The sequence below is a fragment of the Vulpes vulpes genome, chromosome 9, assembly GCF_048418805.1.
Source record: "Vulpes vulpes isolate BD-2025 chromosome 9, VulVul3, whole genome shotgun sequence".
NCBI lineage: Eukaryota > Metazoa > Chordata > Mammalia > Carnivora > Canidae > Vulpes > Vulpes vulpes.
In genome coordinates this window covers 882504-899206 of record NC_132788.1, presented here as the reverse complement: position 1 = coordinate 899206, position 16703 = coordinate 882504, and the positions used below count along the sequence as shown (strand labels likewise).

The 16703-nt window shown below is 68.8% G+C and overlaps 3 protein-coding genes across 10 annotated transcripts in view; 2 read left to right on the top strand and 1 right to left on the bottom strand.

Annotated features, from left to right (window-relative positions):
* The window catches only part of ANKMY1 (ankyrin repeat and MYND domain containing 1), a 52022-nt gene extending 43569 nt beyond the window's left edge, over positions 1–8453 (bottom strand). For 5 of the 7 annotated variants that reach the window (XM_072718982.1, XM_072718984.1, XM_072718988.1 and 2 more), the window contains exon 1: positions 8318–8453. The gene's annotated coding sequence lies outside the window, so the exon portion shown is untranslated. Of the gene's footprint in view, positions 1–20; positions 130–8317 lie in introns of those variants that run through there. The other 2 variants (XM_072718980.1, XM_072718987.1) reach the window with 1 other exon arrangement.
* On the top strand, positions 2233–4555 carry DUSP28 (dual specificity phosphatase 28). Of its 2 annotated transcripts, XR_011994100.1 has the most exons (3): positions 2233–2682; positions 3045–3259; positions 3343–3534. XR_011994100.1 is itself a non-coding variant. In XM_072718992.1 (2 exons), the coding sequence occupies exons 1-2, from the start codon at positions 2284–2286 to the stop codon at positions 3204–3206; spliced, it is 561 nt and encodes a 186-aa protein (XP_072575093.1). In that variant the 5' UTR covers positions 2233–2283; the 3' UTR covers positions 3207–4555. The 2 variants fall into 2 exon arrangements, 1 of the variants encoding a protein (XP_072575093.1); XM_072718992.1 differs by having other exon boundaries at positions 3045–4555.
* On the top strand, positions 7789–15911 carry RNPEPL1 (arginyl aminopeptidase like 1). Its single transcript, XM_072718989.1, has 11 exons — positions 7789–8396; positions 10734–10874; positions 11177–11328; positions 11736–11852; positions 11973–12208; positions 12441–12554; positions 12838–12950; positions 13191–13299; positions 14203–14433; positions 14507–14649; positions 14910–15911. Exons 1-11 carry the CDS (start codon positions 7875–7877, stop codon positions 15195–15197), a joined length of 2166 nt encoding a protein of 721 aa, XP_072575090.1. The 5' UTR covers positions 7789–7874; the 3' UTR covers positions 15198–15911.
* The last annotated feature ends 792 nt before the right edge of the window (positions 15912–16703 follow it).

Below are 16703 nucleotides of genomic sequence, written 5' to 3'. Positions count from 1 at the left end.
CCCCCGCCGCGGGGCCGCACCGACGCTCGGAGAGCTCGCAGCCAGCGCTCCCGGTCGGCCCAGGCGGCGGCCGGCGCGGAGCAGCCCAGCGCAGCGCGGGGGCCCAGAGCGTCGGGTTTCCCTGGAGACCGGCCCCCGCCCACGTGACCGCTGCGGCTCTCGGCCTCCGCCAATCCCCGCCCACGCCCCGCCCACCCCGGCCCCGCCCACTCCCGGCGCCCCGCCCACACAGGCCCGCCCCGACACGCCCTCTGCCCGGCCCCGCCCCCGACACGCCCACACCCGCGCCCCGCCCACTGCCCGGCCCCGCCCCCGGGCCGCCGAGGCGCAGCGGGCCAATGTGTCCACCCCGAGCCCCGCGGGTCTCCAAAGCGGGGTGTGCGGGTTCCGTTCCAGTTCGTGGGAGGCACGGAACGGGAGCCCCTGGAGGCGACCCAGAGGCCGTGCGGACCCAGGCGTCGCTACGGAAGCCTGGACGGAGGAGTCCTGAGGATGGGGTTTCGCAGGATGCGCAGGAGCTCTCCAGCAGGAGCACGGGGGCTGGGAGGGGGACGAGGACGCGCGGGGGCCTGCCGGGTTCTGCAACGCAGAGGGGGGCTCTGTGCAGGCGCAGGGCCTGGGCCTCTCAACCCGGGCTGCCCCTCAACCAGGCCCAGGCCCCTCCCCAGTGGCTAGGGTTCTGGGGTGCTCCCTCCAGCCCTCTACCTCCCAGCTCACCTCTCGTCTCCCTTCACCCCCACTTTGGTTCCTGGATCCCCCTCTCTCTCGACCTCTTACCTTCCCGCTCAGGTCCCATCTCTCTGTCCTGCAGCTTAGGAACTGAAGTACATACTACACTGTCTTTAAAATTCCTTTGAGGGGGGCTTGGGTGGCTCAACCGGTGAAGGGTCTGGGTCTTGATTTAGGCTCAGGCTCAGGTCAAGGTCTCAGGATCATGGGATCCAGCCCTACATGGGGCTCTGTGCACCGTCGGCTTCTCCTTCTCTCTCTGCCCCTCCCTTCTGTCTCTAAAACAAATAAATAAAATCTAAAAATCGGGGATCCCTGGGTGGCGCAGCGGTTTGGCGCCTGCCTTTGGCCCAGGGCGCGATCCTGGAGACTCGGGATCGAATCCCACGTCGGGCTCCCGGTGCATGGACCCTGCTTCTCCCTCTGCCTGTGTCTCTGGCTCTGTCTCTCCTTCTATTTCTCAAGAATAAATAAATAAAATCTTTAAGAAAAAAAAAAGGAAATAAAGTCTTTGCAAATAATCAAGAGGTCATGGATTAGGATGTGCCTTAAACTAAGTGATTAGCGTCTTTATAAGAAGAGCGAGATTTGGAGACCCCAAACACACAGGGAAAAATAAAGCCCTGTTGTGTTAAGCCAGTTTGTAATGCTTTGTTATAGATGAATCAGAAAAAAAAAACAAACTTTTATTAGAATATTATTAGAAGAAAACTGAAACTGTAGCATCATTGTAGAGCGGACTGCAAGATAGCTACTTTCCACCAAAACGCATCCTGGAAAGACATCCTTGAATGACACCGGTCGTCAGAAAAACCTCCTGAAGTCTTACGTGGCAACTATATGCACATTAAATAATAATGGTGTTTTGTGGGTTTTTTTTTTTAAGATTTTATCTTGGAGAGAAAGAAAGCACCAGCGAGGAGGGGAGGGAGAAGCAGACTCCCTGCTGAGCACGGATTCCAACTCGGGGCTTGACCCCAGGTCCCCAAGACCATGACCTGAGCCCCCCGGGGAACCCCTAAAGGATGTGAGTTTTTTAAAGTTACAGTGATGAACCAAAACTTAAGAAAAATAACAAATATACTGGCCTATGAGGAAATGATGAAAAGTCAACAGCCAAGGGCTTTATTTCATATGAACCGTGTCTTGCAGTAAAAGGGGGGGGGGGGGCAGCGTGTTAGGAAGCAGGTGACGGAACGGACGGAAGCGTCAGCGCAATTACGAGTAGCTCCTCGCGCCCCGGGACGCCCCAAAGCCCGGCCGCGGGGCACCCCGCGCGCCCCCTCCCGCCCCTCGGGCGCAGGCGCAGGCGCAGGGCCGCGCACCGCAGCCGGCAGCCCCCCCCCACCCCCGCGGCCGGGCAGCTCCGCGACCTCCGCGTGCCCCGGGCCGCCCGCCCGCCCCGGCCAATCAGAGGGCGAGCGCCGCCCGGCCCGGCCAATCAGAGGGCGAGCGCCGCCCGGCCCGGCCAATCAGAGGGCGAGGGCCGCCCGGCCCGGCCAATCGGAGGGCCCCTCGGCCCTTAGGACCCGGGGTGCCCGGGGGCCGCCCAGCATGCGCCCGGGACCCGCCGGCCGCGACCTCCCCGGGGCCGCCTCGCCCGCGCCGCCGCCGTTCGCGCGCGTCGCCCCGTCCCTCTTCCTGGGGAGCGCGCGCGCCGCGGCCTGCCCGGCCCTGCTGGCGCGCGCGGGGGTCACCCTGTGCGTCAACGTCTCGCGCCAGCAGCCCGGCCCGGCCGCGCCCGGCGTGGCCGAGCTGCGCGTGCCCGTGTTCGACGACCCGGCCGAGGACCTGCTGGCGCACCTGGAGCCCACCTGCGCCGCCATGGAGGCCGCGGTGCGCGCGGGCGGCGCCTGCCTGGTCTACTGCAAGAACGGCCGCAGCCGCTCGGCCGCCGTCTGCACCGCCTACCTCATGCGGCACCGCGGCCTCAGCCTGGCGCGGGCCTTCCAGGTGCGCAGGGTGCCCGGGGGGGGGGGGGGGGCCTCGGGGTGTCGGGGGCTGCAGGTGGGCCTGGCCTCCGGGGGGGGGCGGGGAGGGGCTCCCCAGGTGCGCCGGGTGCCCGGGTGGGGGGCCTCCGGGTGTCAGGGGCTGCAGGTGGGCCTGGCCTCCCAGGGCGGGGTACGGGTTCCTCAGGAGGGCGGGTCCCCGGGTGGAGGCACCTCCCGGTGTTAGGATCTCCCAGGTGGCCTGGCCTCTAGAGCGGGAGCGGGGTCGGGGTGGGGGTGAGGGCCGGGCCTCCCGGGTGGGCTGCCGTTAGCAGCGCGGAGGGAGCACCCTGCGGCGCCGCGTTCAGCCTCCGCCTCTGTACGCAGGCGGTGAAGAGCGCCCGTCCGGTGGCCGAGCCCAACCCGGGTTTCTGGTCTCAGCTGCAGCAGTACGAGGCGACCCTGCAGTCCCTGCCCCAGCCGTCGCCGACCGGGGAGCCCTCAGGACAGGGCTCCCGAACCGGAGATGAGCCCCAGAGTGAGCCCTAGACCTTCACCCCTCGGGGAGGACCCCGCCCCCAGCAGGGCGCATGGAGCTGGAGGTAGTTGCAGCGCTGCCTGGCGGGGGTTTTCTCTTTCTTTACTGTTGCACAGTTTTCATTTTCTGCTTCTTCCGGACATGCAGCTCGAATGTTTCTGTCTCCATGGACGGACTGCAGGAGTGTGTCCCCCGAGGGCACTGGAAGCATCCCTTCCTGGTCAGGTTTACCAGACAGGCCTTGGTCAGGAAAATCAAAACCACCTGAGAACTTTTAGGCAGGAAAGTATTCAATCCGGAGAGCAAGGCCAGGGAGCCAGGAGATGGGGACGTCCCGGAGACCCACCCCGCCCCATCCTGGCTGCCTGCCTCCTGCTCCAGCCATCGGGCTTTCCCCAAACCTCACAGTGGTCCCTTCTCAGAGTCGGGCCTGGGACCCAGACTTGTAACTACTGCAACACACAGGCCAGGATGTGAGGCTGCCTCATGCCAGCCTGGCATGGGTGCCCTTGGGGCTCTCCACACCTGTGCCTTGCTGCCCTCCCAGTCTCAACAACAGCACCCACCCCGGCTTAACATCCTGCAGCCCCGGTCATGTCAGAGGTGCACCGGCCCCTGTATGTCTGAGCGTGTTCATTCCTCTCCTGGTCCAGACACCCCTCCCCTGCATCCTACGGCCTAGAGACTGTACTAGATTCATCACCATCAACACCCCTTAAACAAGGTAGCAGGAGGGGAAAAAAGAGAAACTGGGTTACACTGTGAATTACAGGTAGTACAGCCCCTGGTTAACAGGTACTACTCTATACACAACAAGGCAATTAATAAAATATCATAATTAGTGCTTAATATTTCCCGTTCTTTCCAGCCAGCACCTCGCTGAGCCTGGCCTTTCCTGGTGAGGTGACCTGAGCCGCCTCCTGAAGGGCCCTGAGCAGCCCAGCTGGGGCTGTGGCCTCCAGCTCCTCCACCTCCTCTCAGCCCCACTGAGCAGCAGCCACACCCCGGGGCTCCTTAGTCAGGATCACTCACTGCACCCAGCACAGCAGCCCCCGATTGCCTGTTGCCTTAGCGGCCCGAGGGGCCCAACGTGGTCAGGGTGTCTCAGCCTGCCGTCCAGGGGAACACGCGTGTCCCTGGTAGAAGCATCTTACCTGGGAACCAAACCTCTGATCCCGTGGCCCCTGGGTGGCTCAGCGGTTGAGCATCCACCCTCATCCCAGGGCGTGACCCCAGGGTCCTGGGATCGAGTCCTGCTTCGGGCTCCCTGCATGGGGCCTGCTTCTCCCTCTGCCTGGATCTCTGCCTCTCTCTATGCTTCTCATGAATAAATAAATAAAACCTTTGAAACAAAACAAAACTCTGATGCAGCGGAGCCCAAGTTGTAGGGATGGGAAGCTCACACTTTGTGAGTGAGGCACCAGGATGGTCGTGAAAGGGCCCCTTGCCCACCCGTTACACCTGCACCTGGGTTCTGGGACAGGCATGACACCCTCCGCTGCCCCTGGCTGCAAGCATGTACCACACCTTGTAGGTGGGCACCCAGCCCCCCGCAGCGTCACCAGACCCCAGCTCCCGGGCCCACGTGCCCCTGGCTGACCCGCCTGCAGCTCGCTGCAGCCAAGCCAACCTTCATGTTTGTGCAGGGCCTGTCTGCTCTCTCCACGCCCCTCGGGCTCAGTCACCTTGCCATCACCCCTTTCCCGTGTGGAAGCTGTGCCGCTGCCTGCACTCGGCAGGCGAGGCTGCGGTGGCTTGGAGCTGAGCCATTTGCAGGCCCTGAGTCCACGCGTTTGCGCAGCATGCCACAGCAGCTGTGATGGGACACCCCCACGGGCCGACCTGGCTCTGGGTAACAGGTGCACGGGCGACAGCTGGGCCAGGTTCAGAGACACCCGGAGGTCACATCAGTGTTTTATCCCACCGGTTCTGTTTGAGAACCACCCACCGTGGCTCTCACGGGACGCCCCATTCTCCGAGGACCTCTGCCTGCCCTCCCAACCCCCCGCAGCAGGTGAGGCCAGGGAGCTGCTCCGGTCTCTGGCACGGCGTAGTCGAACGGTGGTGCCAGCCCATGAGCGTTAGGGGAGGGCCGGCGTGGGCTGCCTCAGCCCACCCACGCCAGCTGGGGTTTGATCACCAGAAGGCTGGAGTGTGAAAACTCCTGTGGGAGGAGCGGCAGCCCGACAGCCCCCTCCCACCTTCCTCCCCTGGGGCGGGGCGGGGTGAGGGGTGAAGTGCATTGCAGCTGCCCCAGCCTCCATCCCCTGGCGGCGCCTTCGGGACGGCCTGCAGGAAGCAGGCTGAGGCTCCGAGGGGCAAGACGGGGTGGGGTGAGGACAACCAGAGCCCTGCACCTGTGGGCCTCAGTTCACGAGGCGCCTTGGTGGGCTGGCTTCAGTCCTACGGAACAGATCTGCTTGCTTGAACACTGGCTCGTTGGCTCCCCACATAAATGTGGGGTAGTAGGCACCCCAGCCTGAGAGGAGAGGTGGTAAGAGCGGGCGGCCAGCGGGGCTGCCCCATTCCACCCCCCTGCGTGCAGAACCGGCCTGAGGGAGATGCCCAGGGCCCTCCCGCAGAGCAGAGACGGAGATGCAGCCCCTGCCCCCCAAGCCCAGGTACCAGGAAGACGAGAGGGCACGGTGGCCGGTCGGCCTGCGTCAGGGGACTAGAGCAGGCCAGTGTGGGCACAGGCAGTCCTGTTCTTCCAGCCCAACCAGGGCCTCGGGGGAGGCGCTCAGAGAAGCTCCTGAAACGGGCAGTACAATCTAAAGCCCTCTGCCCTTGGCGCCCTGGGACCCTGCCACCTGGGCGGGGACCCTGACCTTAGCGAGGACCAGTCTCGTCTCTTGAGTCTTAGACGTAGGACTGACCTCCTCCAGGTGCCTACATGAGCCCTGGGGTTCCTGGGGAGTTTGGGCCCACAGCACCCCCCCCCCGGGGAGGCTGCATTACCCCAGCTGAGAGGACCCCTGGGAGAATTAAAACAATGCCTAAGTGCACGAGGTCCTCGGAGCCAACCACCCTGCCCACCCCGCCCAGGAAGGTGGGCCCCACCACATGGGTTACGGACCGGGACACCGTCCAGGAGGATTCAACACCACTCGGGATGATGCCTCACCCCACAGCTGCTTCTGCCCCACACCACGACCTGCAGAGCGCAGCCGGGTGAGCTTCCCGGATACTCTCCGCGGCCCAAAGCCCCTTCTCCCCAAAGACCTGAATTCTTACACGAGGGTAACAGCAACATCTTGGGAGCCCCTCTCGCTGCATGGCTTCAAGATCCACCTGACCCTTGCTCACTAGGCATCCCCACTGGTGGGCAGCCCTGTCCCATGGGCCCAGGCCTCTGGACAGGACCCTGCAAGGTGGGATGGGTGCAGGCCAGATCCCTGGAAGCGCCCCAGCACTCACCCCCTGAACAACGCGGCCTCCAGGGCCCGGCCGGCCCTCAAGGCACTACTGTCCAACGGCCCTTTCTGCAATGATGGAACAGCCGCCCTGTCCCATACGGTTGCCACTAAGCACACAGTACCCCGTGCTCGGGGAGACCTTGAATATGGCTACACCCGCGAGGAACTAAGCTCCTAACTGTATTTCACTGAAATCTAAAGAACCGCACCTGACTGGCACTCCCTCACCTAAGGGCAGCTCCAAGGCCCCCCAAGGGCCCCAGCCCCACAACACAGACCACTGGTCTCATGGGGGTGGGGTGCGGGTGTATACACTTCATGGCTTTGGGGAAGCCAAGGCTGCACCCTGCCCGGGAACCTAGCCCCCAGGACCCCGAGGTGCCAGGTGAGAAGAGCACAGGGCTTGGGAGGCTGCTCGGCCTGCAGGTGTCCCCAGAACCCAGCGCACCCTCTGCACCCGGCGCCCCGCCTACAGCTCCCCAGCGCTGAAACCCACCTAACCACCCCTCGCATTGCCCCCGGACACACGCACTGCGTCCCCGGCTCTAAGGCCCCTCGTGGAGCGCCCCAGACCTCGGCTCCCCCCGGCACTGCTCCTTCGCCAATCCCTGCCCCGCGCCCCCTGTCCAGTGCGCACTGCGTCCCGGGCTCCCCAGACCCTCGTGGAGCGACCCGGACCTCCAGTCCCCCGCGCCCAGCTCCTTCGCCACTGCCCCCCGCGCCCTGCGCCCCGCTCCCGTGCGCACAGCTCCCCCGGCCCCTCATGGAGCGCCCCGCGCCCCGGTCCCCCCGCGCATGGCTCCTTCGCCACCTCGCGCACCCGCCCCCGTGCGCACAGCCCGCGGCCCCCGGCCCCTCCTGGAGCGCCCGGACCTCAGCTGCTCGCGCACGGCTCCTTCGCCCCTCGCCCCCGTGCGCACAGCCCCCCGGCCCCCGGCCCCTCCTGGAGCGCCCGGACCTCAGCTGCCCGCCCGGGCTCCCCCGCCGCCGTCCCCCGCCCCCCGCGCCCCGCGCCCCGCGGCCCCGCTCCCGAGCGCGCGGCGTCCCCGGCTCCGGCCCGGCCCCGCGCACAGCGCCCCCGGCGGCGGCCGAGCGGAGCCCGAGCGGGGCGGTGCGCGGCGCGGGGCCGGGCCGGGCGGCTCCCGGCGCGACTTCCTGTTGTGCCCGCGCCCCGCCGCCGCCGCCGCCGCCGCCGCCCGGCCCCTCGCCCGCTCCCCCGGCCCGGCGCGGCCGCCGCCCATGGATTTCACCTAGCGCGGGGCCATGGCGGCGCAGTGCTGCTGCTGCAAGGCGCCCGGGGCCGAGGCCGCGCCCGCCCGCCCGCCGCCCGAGCCGCCGCCCGCCCTGGACGTGGCCTCGGCCTCCAGCGCGCAGCTCTTCCGCCTCCGCCACCTGCAGCTGGGCCTGGAGCTGCGGCCCGAGGCGCGCGAGCTGGCGGGGTGCCTGGTGCTCGAGCTGTGCGCGCTGCGGCCCGCGCCCCCCGCGCTCGTGCTCGACGCGCACCCGGCCCTGCGCCTGCACTCGGCCGCCTTCCGCCGCGCCCCCGCCGCCCCCGCCGCCGCCGAGCCGCCCTGCGCCTTCGCCTTCGCCGCCGCGGGGCCCGGGCCGCCGCTGCCCGCCTTCCCCGAGGCGCCGGGCGCCGAGCCCGCCTGCCGCCCGCTGGCCTTCCGCGTGGACCCGTTCACCGACTACGGCTCGTCGCTCACCGTCACGCTGCCGCCCGAGCTGCAGGCGCACCAGCCCTTCCAGGTCATCCTGCGCTACACCTCGACCGACGCCCCCGCCGTGAGTCCGCGGGCGGGGGGGGGGCTGCGGAGAGGACCGGCCCGGAGTCCCAGAGGGAGCCCGGGGAGCCTCGGGAGCCCGCGCCGCCGTCCTGGTGCCGGCCCAGGGGACGGAGGCTCCTCCCCCAGTCGCTCAGGGCTTCCCCGCGGCCAGGCCGGTGCACGGTGCACGCGCGGCTGCACCTGGCGCTGGGGCAGGCCGGCGGGTGGTGCCCGGTGTGGGCGGCCTGCGTGTGGCCCAGCTCTTCTGGGGACTCGGCTCGGCCCGCCAGAGCCAGAGAGGGCCGGGTGGGCCCCAGGGCCTCGGGCCCCCCCGCGTGAGGACTGGCAGGTGCCCCCGAATCCCAGCAGGAATCCCGCACCCGCTGCCCCCCAGGCTCTCCCGGAAAGCCCAGGTGGCTCAGGTCAGGCAGCGCGGCTGCAGCACCCCGTCTGCCGCGGTTTCATCCCTGCAGCCTGGGGTTCCCTGGGTTCCCATGGGGACCACACACAAGTGACACGACTCTCCCCCGCTCTGGGAGGCCCTGGGAGGTTCGAGCTGTCACTGCCCCGAGCATGCACGTGGACAGGGGGCTGTAGGTGGCATCGGGCCAGGTCATCGACTAAGGTGGGAAGAGCCCAGACCAGACACACACCCGTGTCCGTGCTTCCTGCCCGATCCCCAGGAACCCCCCACAGGCCCTGCCGCCTCACTTCCTAGGCCGAGCTCCCACGGGTGTGCTGGCTGCCGGCCTGCTGGGTTGGCCCCTGCCTCCTGCTCAGGTCACCTGGGGCTCTGACAGGTGGCATATATGCCTCCCAGCACGGCGGCCAGAACAGAGAGATGTGCTTCTCCCTGGCCTCGATCTGTGAGCTTGGAGCCCTTGCTCCAAGGGTCCACTCAAGCCCACAACCGGTGGGATGCTGGGGTCAGGACCCCCCCGCAGGCTGCTGGGGATAGAGGGTGAGGCCAGCAAGAGCAGCCACTGTCCCTGGGCCTTCTATGACCTGGGTGGCTGGAGCAGGGAGGGGTGTCATGGTCCCCACGGATAGTGCAGCTGGAGCACTTGCAGATGACAGACGGTTTGGCGGCTGACCCCGAGCACCCACCATCACGCATGAACACCACAGAGCTCAGGGCTGGTGCATGGAGTCCTGTCCTCTTCGTGGCTTGTCTAGAACTCAGGCCTAGATCCCTAAGCCTGCTCGTGTGCCAGGCGAGGGTGCAGCTGCCTGGGCATGGGTCCCCACACCTCCACAGGCAGTCTGGGGTGCTGCAGACTCTGGGATGTCTCTTGCATCCCATTCCTGAATCCCCCCGCCCCAACCCGACCCCAGCAAGAACAGATTTCTTCTGCGGCATCTGGAGTCCATTGCATCCTCCACTAGCCCCCCAGCTACTGTGCCCCAGGGAGGACTCGGGACCCCATTGGTCTCTGCTAGGCAAAGGGCAGACAGACCAGTGCTGGCCGGGCTGAGAGGTGGACAAGGGTGGTGGGAACAGGAGGCCTGAGCTTGGCACAGCCTGGGGAGGGCCCCAGGGAAGGGAGGAGTCGGGGAGCAGGTGTGAGAGGGGAACGTGAGGTTGACATGGTCTGGGGACTGCGGGGGCCTGTCCCCAGTGTGGACCAAGGACCCACTGCAGAGGCTCCTTAATGCAGACTCCTGGGTCGTGCCCCGGGAGGCTCTGGGGTGGGGCCCACGAGGCTGCAGTTTTGAACGGGCTCCCCAGCCGGACCTTGTGCACATCGGGGGCAGCCGGGAGGTCAGCGGAGAAAGACCATCCCCCTGCAGGCTTCCCATAGTGAGGGGACGGAGACCTCGCAGCCAGAGGAAGTTTTAAAGAAGCCTGTGAACCCTGGCAGGAGTCTGGCCGGAACCGGACGGGTCGCCCTGCCAGGCCTGGGAATCCACGGGGGTCTGGGGCCTGTGGTCTGTGGGGAAGGAGCCCCCCGGGTGTGGCGCCCACCACGCCTGTGATCTTGGCATGAGCCGCTGCCCGTGGCCAGCAGCCGTGGACTCCACGGACCCATCCCTGGCGGAGGCTGGCCGGGGCGGGGGCGTCCTTCCGTCATGGCCCTGGGAGGACCCTTGTGTGCTGGGTTGCTGAAGTGGACAAGGAACAATCCAGTTTGCTCCAGGGACCACAGGTTTGGGGCCGCTGCTAAGGCCCTGCTCTCTCCAGGAAACCTGCGCAGCTTCCCGGAAGCAAGGCACGGGTGGCAGGGGGTCCTGGCGTCCCCACGTGCCGCTCTCTGTGCCGCGCCGGGGAGAGGGGCCGCGGCCCCGCTGCGATGGGGATGGGCAGGCCCGACCCCCGGCGCTGGCTGCTGACCGGCCCTGCCCACCGCCCCCGCAGATCTGGTGGCTGGACCCCGAGCTGACCTACGGCAACGCCAAGCCCTTCGTCTTCACCCAGGGCCACTCAGTGTGCAACCGCTCCTTCTTCCCCTGCTTCGACACGCCCGCGGTCAAGTGCACCTACTCTGCCGTCGTCAAGGTCAGCGTGCGCCGGGCCCGCCTGCCTCCTCCGAAGGGAGCCCCGTGCGGGCGGGGGCGGGGGGCGGCCTGCCAGGGATGTGGCTCCCGGGCCCAGGTCGTGGGGCTCCCTTCTGCGGAGCCGCTGTGTGGAGTTGCCGCGGGAGACGGGTCACCCCGACAGCAGGCCGGGATTTCCCATCACGGACGTGGGGTGCCCTGATGGGGGATGTGGGGTTCCCTGACCCGAGCTGTGGGGGTCAGAGAGCGGGGTTCCCCATCAAGGACGCGGCTGCCCTGACGGGTGGGCCTCCTGCCACGCAGGCCCCGTCGGGGGTGCAGGTGCTGATGAGCGCCACGCAGAGCAGCTACGTGGAGGAGGAGGGCGTCTACCGCTTCCACATGGAACACCCTGTGCCCGCCTACCTCGTGGCCCTCGTGGCCGGGGACCTGCAGCCGGCAGACATCGGGCCTAGGTAGGGCCACTGCCCCTCGCTCCCTGTGGCCACTGCTGCCCACGGCCCCGGCCCCGGGGAAGTCCCACCACGGCCTGGGCGTGAGGCCTGTGGGGACCCCCACACTGCGGGGACCGGCCCTGCCCGCCCCCCAGGCCATCCCTGCCGGGCTCCTTGCACCCCACCCCAGGCACCCGCAGGCTCGCGTGCATTTTCTCAACTTGGCGACAGGAGGAACCCCTCAGCCTGGGGCTTGCCCGTGGCCGTGGGAAGGGTGTGCGCTCGAGGGAGGTGGGCCAGCGGGCGGCAGGCTGGGCGCTTCCCGAGGTGCGGGCGGCGTTGGGGGCAGACACGGAGGGGAGGCCCGCTGGTGCGCGGGGCGGGGGCCACTCGGCCTCTGCCCACCCTCTCCTCTCCGCCCGTGCTAGGAGCCGCGTGTGGGCCGAGCCGTGCCTCCTGCCCACGGCTACCAGCAAGCTGGCGGGCGCAGTGGAGCAGTGGCTGAGCGCGGCGGAGCGGCTGTACGGGCCCTACATGTGGGGCAGGTAGGTCCTGGGGCACGGGGAGCCCGGCTGGCCGCACGGGGCTCAGAGGGCAACTCCCAGCCTCCCGAGGACCTGGGGCCGCCTCTCACGGTCACCTGCCCGCCCTCGCGCCCCGGGCAGGTACGACATCGTCTTCCTGCCCCCCTCCTTCCCCATCGTGGCCATGGAGAACCCCTGCCTCACCTTCATCATCTCCTCCATTCTGGAGAGCGACGAGTTCCTGGTCATCGACGTCATCCATGAGGTGGCCCACAGCTGGTTCGGCAACGCCGTCACCAACGCCACGTGGGAGGAGATGTGGTTGAGCGAGGGCCTGGCCACCTACGCCCAGCGCCGTATTACCACCGAGACCTACGGTACTGCCCGCAGCCGGCCTGGGGCGGACGGGGCGGGCGGCGCCACCAAGGGGCCGAGAGCCCAGCCTGTTCCCCGGGGTGGGGTCCCCTGCCACGCGTGTGTCCAGCAGGACGGCCTTGGGTCATCGCCGCAGGGCTCAGGCATGGGGGGGCCGGGCCGGCAGCCTCGCATCTGCCCGCCGCTCAGGCCGCCCCTGCCCCCTCCCGCCCCCGTCGCCCCGCCCCTGTCCAGGGGCTGCCTTCACCTGTCTGGAGACGGCCTTCCGCCTGGATGCCCTACACAGGCAGATGAAGCTCCTCGGAGAGGACAGCCCAGTGAGCAAGCTGCAGGTCAAGCTGGAGCCAGGTACCCACTCCCGCCGGGCCCCGCCCTGGGCCCTGCAGACGTCGCTCCTCGGGACCTCCCCTCCGCCCCTCGCTGTCCCTGGCTGGATCGCGGCAGCGCCAGGTGCCCCCAGCCCTCGGAAGGCCTCGCTGAGGCTCCCCCAGCCTGCCCCTGCCTCCCACGGGCTCTGAGCGCCGGCCACCACGATGTGCAGACACCCCCGGGGCCTCTGGGATATGTGAGGACCCGCCCCCCAGGGCCCGGGAGGGCAGGGGCGCCGCCCAGAGCCGTGTCCCCCTTGCAGGAGTGAATCCCAGCCACCTGATGAACCTGTTTACTTACGAGAAGGGCTACTGCTTCGTGTACTACCTGTCCCAGCTCTGCGGAGACCCCCAGCGCTTTGACGACTTTCTCCGAGTGAGCACCCCTCTCCCCGGGCAGGCCCTGCCCTCCGCCCACCCTGAGCGCCCCCCGCCGGAGGTGGCGTGGCGGGGAGTCGGGCGCCCTGAGAGCAGCAGTGCGCGGCACCGCCTGCTCCCTCAAGCTCCCTCCCGGGGTTCCAGCCGCCCGGCAAGGCCCACGTGGCCCCGTGGGTGCCGCTCTGGTGGGGGGCAGTGTGCCCAGCCCCCGGGCCTGCTGACGCCCCGACCCGCGCAGGCCTACGTGGAGAAGTACAAGTTCACCAGCGTGGTCGCCCAGGACCTGTTGGACTCCTTCCTGAGCTTCTTCCCAGAGCTGAAGGAGCAGAGCGTGGACTGCCGGGCAGGTGAGGCCCGCTGCCGGCCGCGTGTCCGTGACCTCTGGCCCTCGCCCCCCGGGGGAGCCGTGGCTGTGCGGAGGGGTGGGGGGCGCTCTACGGCCGCTTCTGCCCCCGGGAAAGGCCCCTGGCTTCAGCCTCCCTCCTCCAGCCAACCCTAGCTGGATGCTGTGAGCCTCAGGCTGGGACGCCACGGCGCAGGGAGGAGAGGGTGCTTCCCGTCCTGACGGGGCCCGGGAGGCTTCCCGGAGGAGGGGGCACATCGTGAACAGGCTGAGCCAGGCAGGACGTGCGAAGGGCCCGGGGCAGGGTGGCTTGGGCAGAGGGAGGTGTGCCTCAGAGCTGCCTGAGGCTGGCTGCCCCCCCCCACCGTGCGATGCATGTAAAGACGTCTCGGGGGGTCCAAGGACTTGAGGCCAGAGGGGAGCCTGGAAGGGTCTGATGTCTGGGGAGAGGCCAAGACTTGCTGGGAGCAGTGAGGTGTGGCTGGGGCCGGGGCGGGCGACAGTCTGGGCAGGATGCCTGTCGTGGAAGTCTTAGTGGGTGCACCAAACGCTTTTGGGGTGGGGAGCAGACAGCGTCTGCCCCCGAGCGGCCCAGGGCTTTAGAGCAGGACTGTGGGTTCATCGGCGGGCCGCCGGCCAGCCCCCACACCCCTCCTTCCATTAGCCCCCCTCCACACCCCGGCGCCGAGGTCGGCTTCAGAGTGCCCGGCTGTCGGGTACCCACGAGAGGCGCGGCGGGCAGGGGACCCCCGTCACCAGTGTGTCCCCGGGCCTCCCACGGAGCCGCTCCTGAGGCTCGAGGTGGCAGGTGCTGGAGCCGACCCAGGCCTCCCCTGACCGCCTCTGCCCTGGGGCTCCCGGGCAAGCCGGCTTGCGTGGGCACCGCAGGATGGCCTCTCCCCCGCAGGGCTGGAGTTCGAGCGCTGGCTCAACGCCACGGGCCCGCCGCTGGCCGAGCCGGACCTGTCTCAGGGATCCAGCCTGACTCGGCCGGTGGAGGCCCTCTTCCAGCTCTGGACCGCGGAGCCTCTGGACCAGGCTGCCGCCTCGGCCAGTGCCATCGACATCTCCAAGTGGAGGACCTTCCAGACGGCGCTCTTCCTGGACCGGCTCCTGGATGGGTCCCCGCTGCCCCAGGGTGGGTCCCGAGGCTGGGGGGGGGGACCTGCGGGGGGGTGTCTGCCGGCCCTGACCTGCCTGTGGCCCCGCAGAGGTGGTGATGAGCCTGTCCAAGTGCTACTCCTCCCTGCTGGACTCGATGAACGCCGAGATCCGCATCCGCTGGCTGCAGATCGTGGTCCGCAACGACTACTACCCCGACCTCCACCGGGTCCGGCGGTTCCTCGAGAGCCAGGTACGGCCGCCTGGTTCTACCTCACGGGCTGGGCGTCCAGCAGAACGGGGCGGGGGAGAGGCGGGGCCTGGGCTGCCCCTGGGGGCGCACAGCACTGACAAGCCTGCACCCCACCCATCCTCGGGGGGCTGGGAGGGCTGGGAGCACGGTGTGGCCTGGCCCGGGGCTGTCCAGGGCCCCCCTCCGCCCCTGCAGAAGTCATCTAGGGTGGGGCTGGGGGCAGCGCGGGGGGGCCGGCCTCAGTGTGCCCCCGTCCCCAGATGTCCCGCATGTACACCATCCCGCTGTACGAGGACCTCTGCACCGGCGCGCTCAAGTCCTTTGCCCTGGAGGTGTTTTACCAGACGCAGGGCCGGCTGCACCCCAACCTGCGCAGGACCATCCAGCAGATCCTGTCCCAGGGCCTGGGCCCCGGCGCCGAGCCCAGCGCGGAGCAGGCCAGTGCCACAGCGGACTCGGGGGTGGACGCGGACGCGCCGGCCCTGCTGCTCGGGGACGAGGCCCCCAGCAGCGCCATTTCTCTCAGGGACGTCAACGTGTCGGCCTAGGCCTGACCTCCCAGACGCCACGATTGTGCCTTCTGCGGCCCGGGCCCGCCCTGACTGTGCCTCGGCCCTGGGCCTGAGCTCCGCCGGGGCCCACGCACCCTCCCGCGGGCTCTCCAGGGACCTCCTCGTGGCCGGCGCTGCCCGTGGACCCGGTCCCCCCGGCTCTCTTGCACTGCAGGCCCCGAGCGGCCGGCGCACGCCATGCCTCCCTGTCTCGACACTGACCGCCGGGCACTGCCCTTGGGGTGACAGCCCTGCAGTCCCACGGCGACCGCCACACTGTGCCTTACGCCTGCCGGGAAGCCCAGGCTGCACCGTCCCCACAGCGCGCCTCCACCCCGCGGAGCCCCGCACCCCGCCCCTGGGGTCGGCAGCCTCCGTTGGCCCCTGGCAGAAGGACGAGGACGCAGACACGCCCGTAGTGTAGGGTCAGGGGACGCTGAGGAGAGGGCGGACCTCCCTGGGGAGGGGTCCCCGGAAAGCCTTAGCCCCTCAGGGAACACGGGGTCCCGGGCCCCAGGGGAAGTGGGACAGGACAGTCTGCCTCGTGGCTGTAACACCCCAAGGGAAGACAGCAGGTGGTGCTGGTGCTCTTTTTAGGCCCACCGTGCGGGGAGAGGCCTGGGGGCCCCGGCAGCCCAAGCTGGACTACCCCGGGGGACCGCTGCAATAGGGTCACCGCGATTGTCCCATTAAACCTCCACTCTGCAAACAGCCTCCCGGCCTGTTCACCCAACGTATCTTCCGCGTGCACTGGGCTCCCCCGCGCTGGGGCCTGGAGCGTGCAGGGCCTGTCCTCCGACCGGGTGCCGAGGGGCTGAAGGCCGTCCCTCTGCGCTCCGGCCGCTCCCAGCTCTGCCCTCAGAGGCCCCAGGTCCTTCCCTGCAGCAGCCGCCCCGCCCTCCCGGGCCCTGGGCCCTCTGCTCCTTCCCCGCTGACCCTCGAACACCACAGCAGAGGCCACTTGTCACCACGCTCGCTCTGGGCCCTCCTCAGCAGCAGCCCCCATCCCAGGCTGGGGCGAAGGCAGGGGTGCGTGGCGGCGGCCAGTTTGGGATGGCCAAGGGCAGGGGGCTGAGAACAACCACTAGCAACAGGTGCAGCGGAGGTGACGGGCATGGGGGGGGCCCGGAGGAGGGAGTGAGGCCTGGCCTCCACTTGGGGGTCCCCAGGGGACGACTGGGTGGCGGGCGGTGGGAGTGAGGCAGCCTCTGAGACCAAGGCTGGGTCCAGGCTCACGATCCCGCACCACCCAGCTGACGGGACAGCCCCCAGGTGGCCTCACGCGGGGCCAGGAGAGGACAGGCCTGCTCAGCCGCCGGCCGGGCCCAGGCCCAGAGCCCCGCTGTACCCGGGGTGGGGGGAGAACCCGGCCCCATGCCCCGCCGCCAGGTCACCCACATCCCATCAGCTGCTCTGTGCTCCAGAGCCCTCGTCCTGGGAGACAGCCCGGCCCCCACGCGGTCAGGACGCCAGGGTCCCCGGGATGGCAGGGCTGGCGCCAGG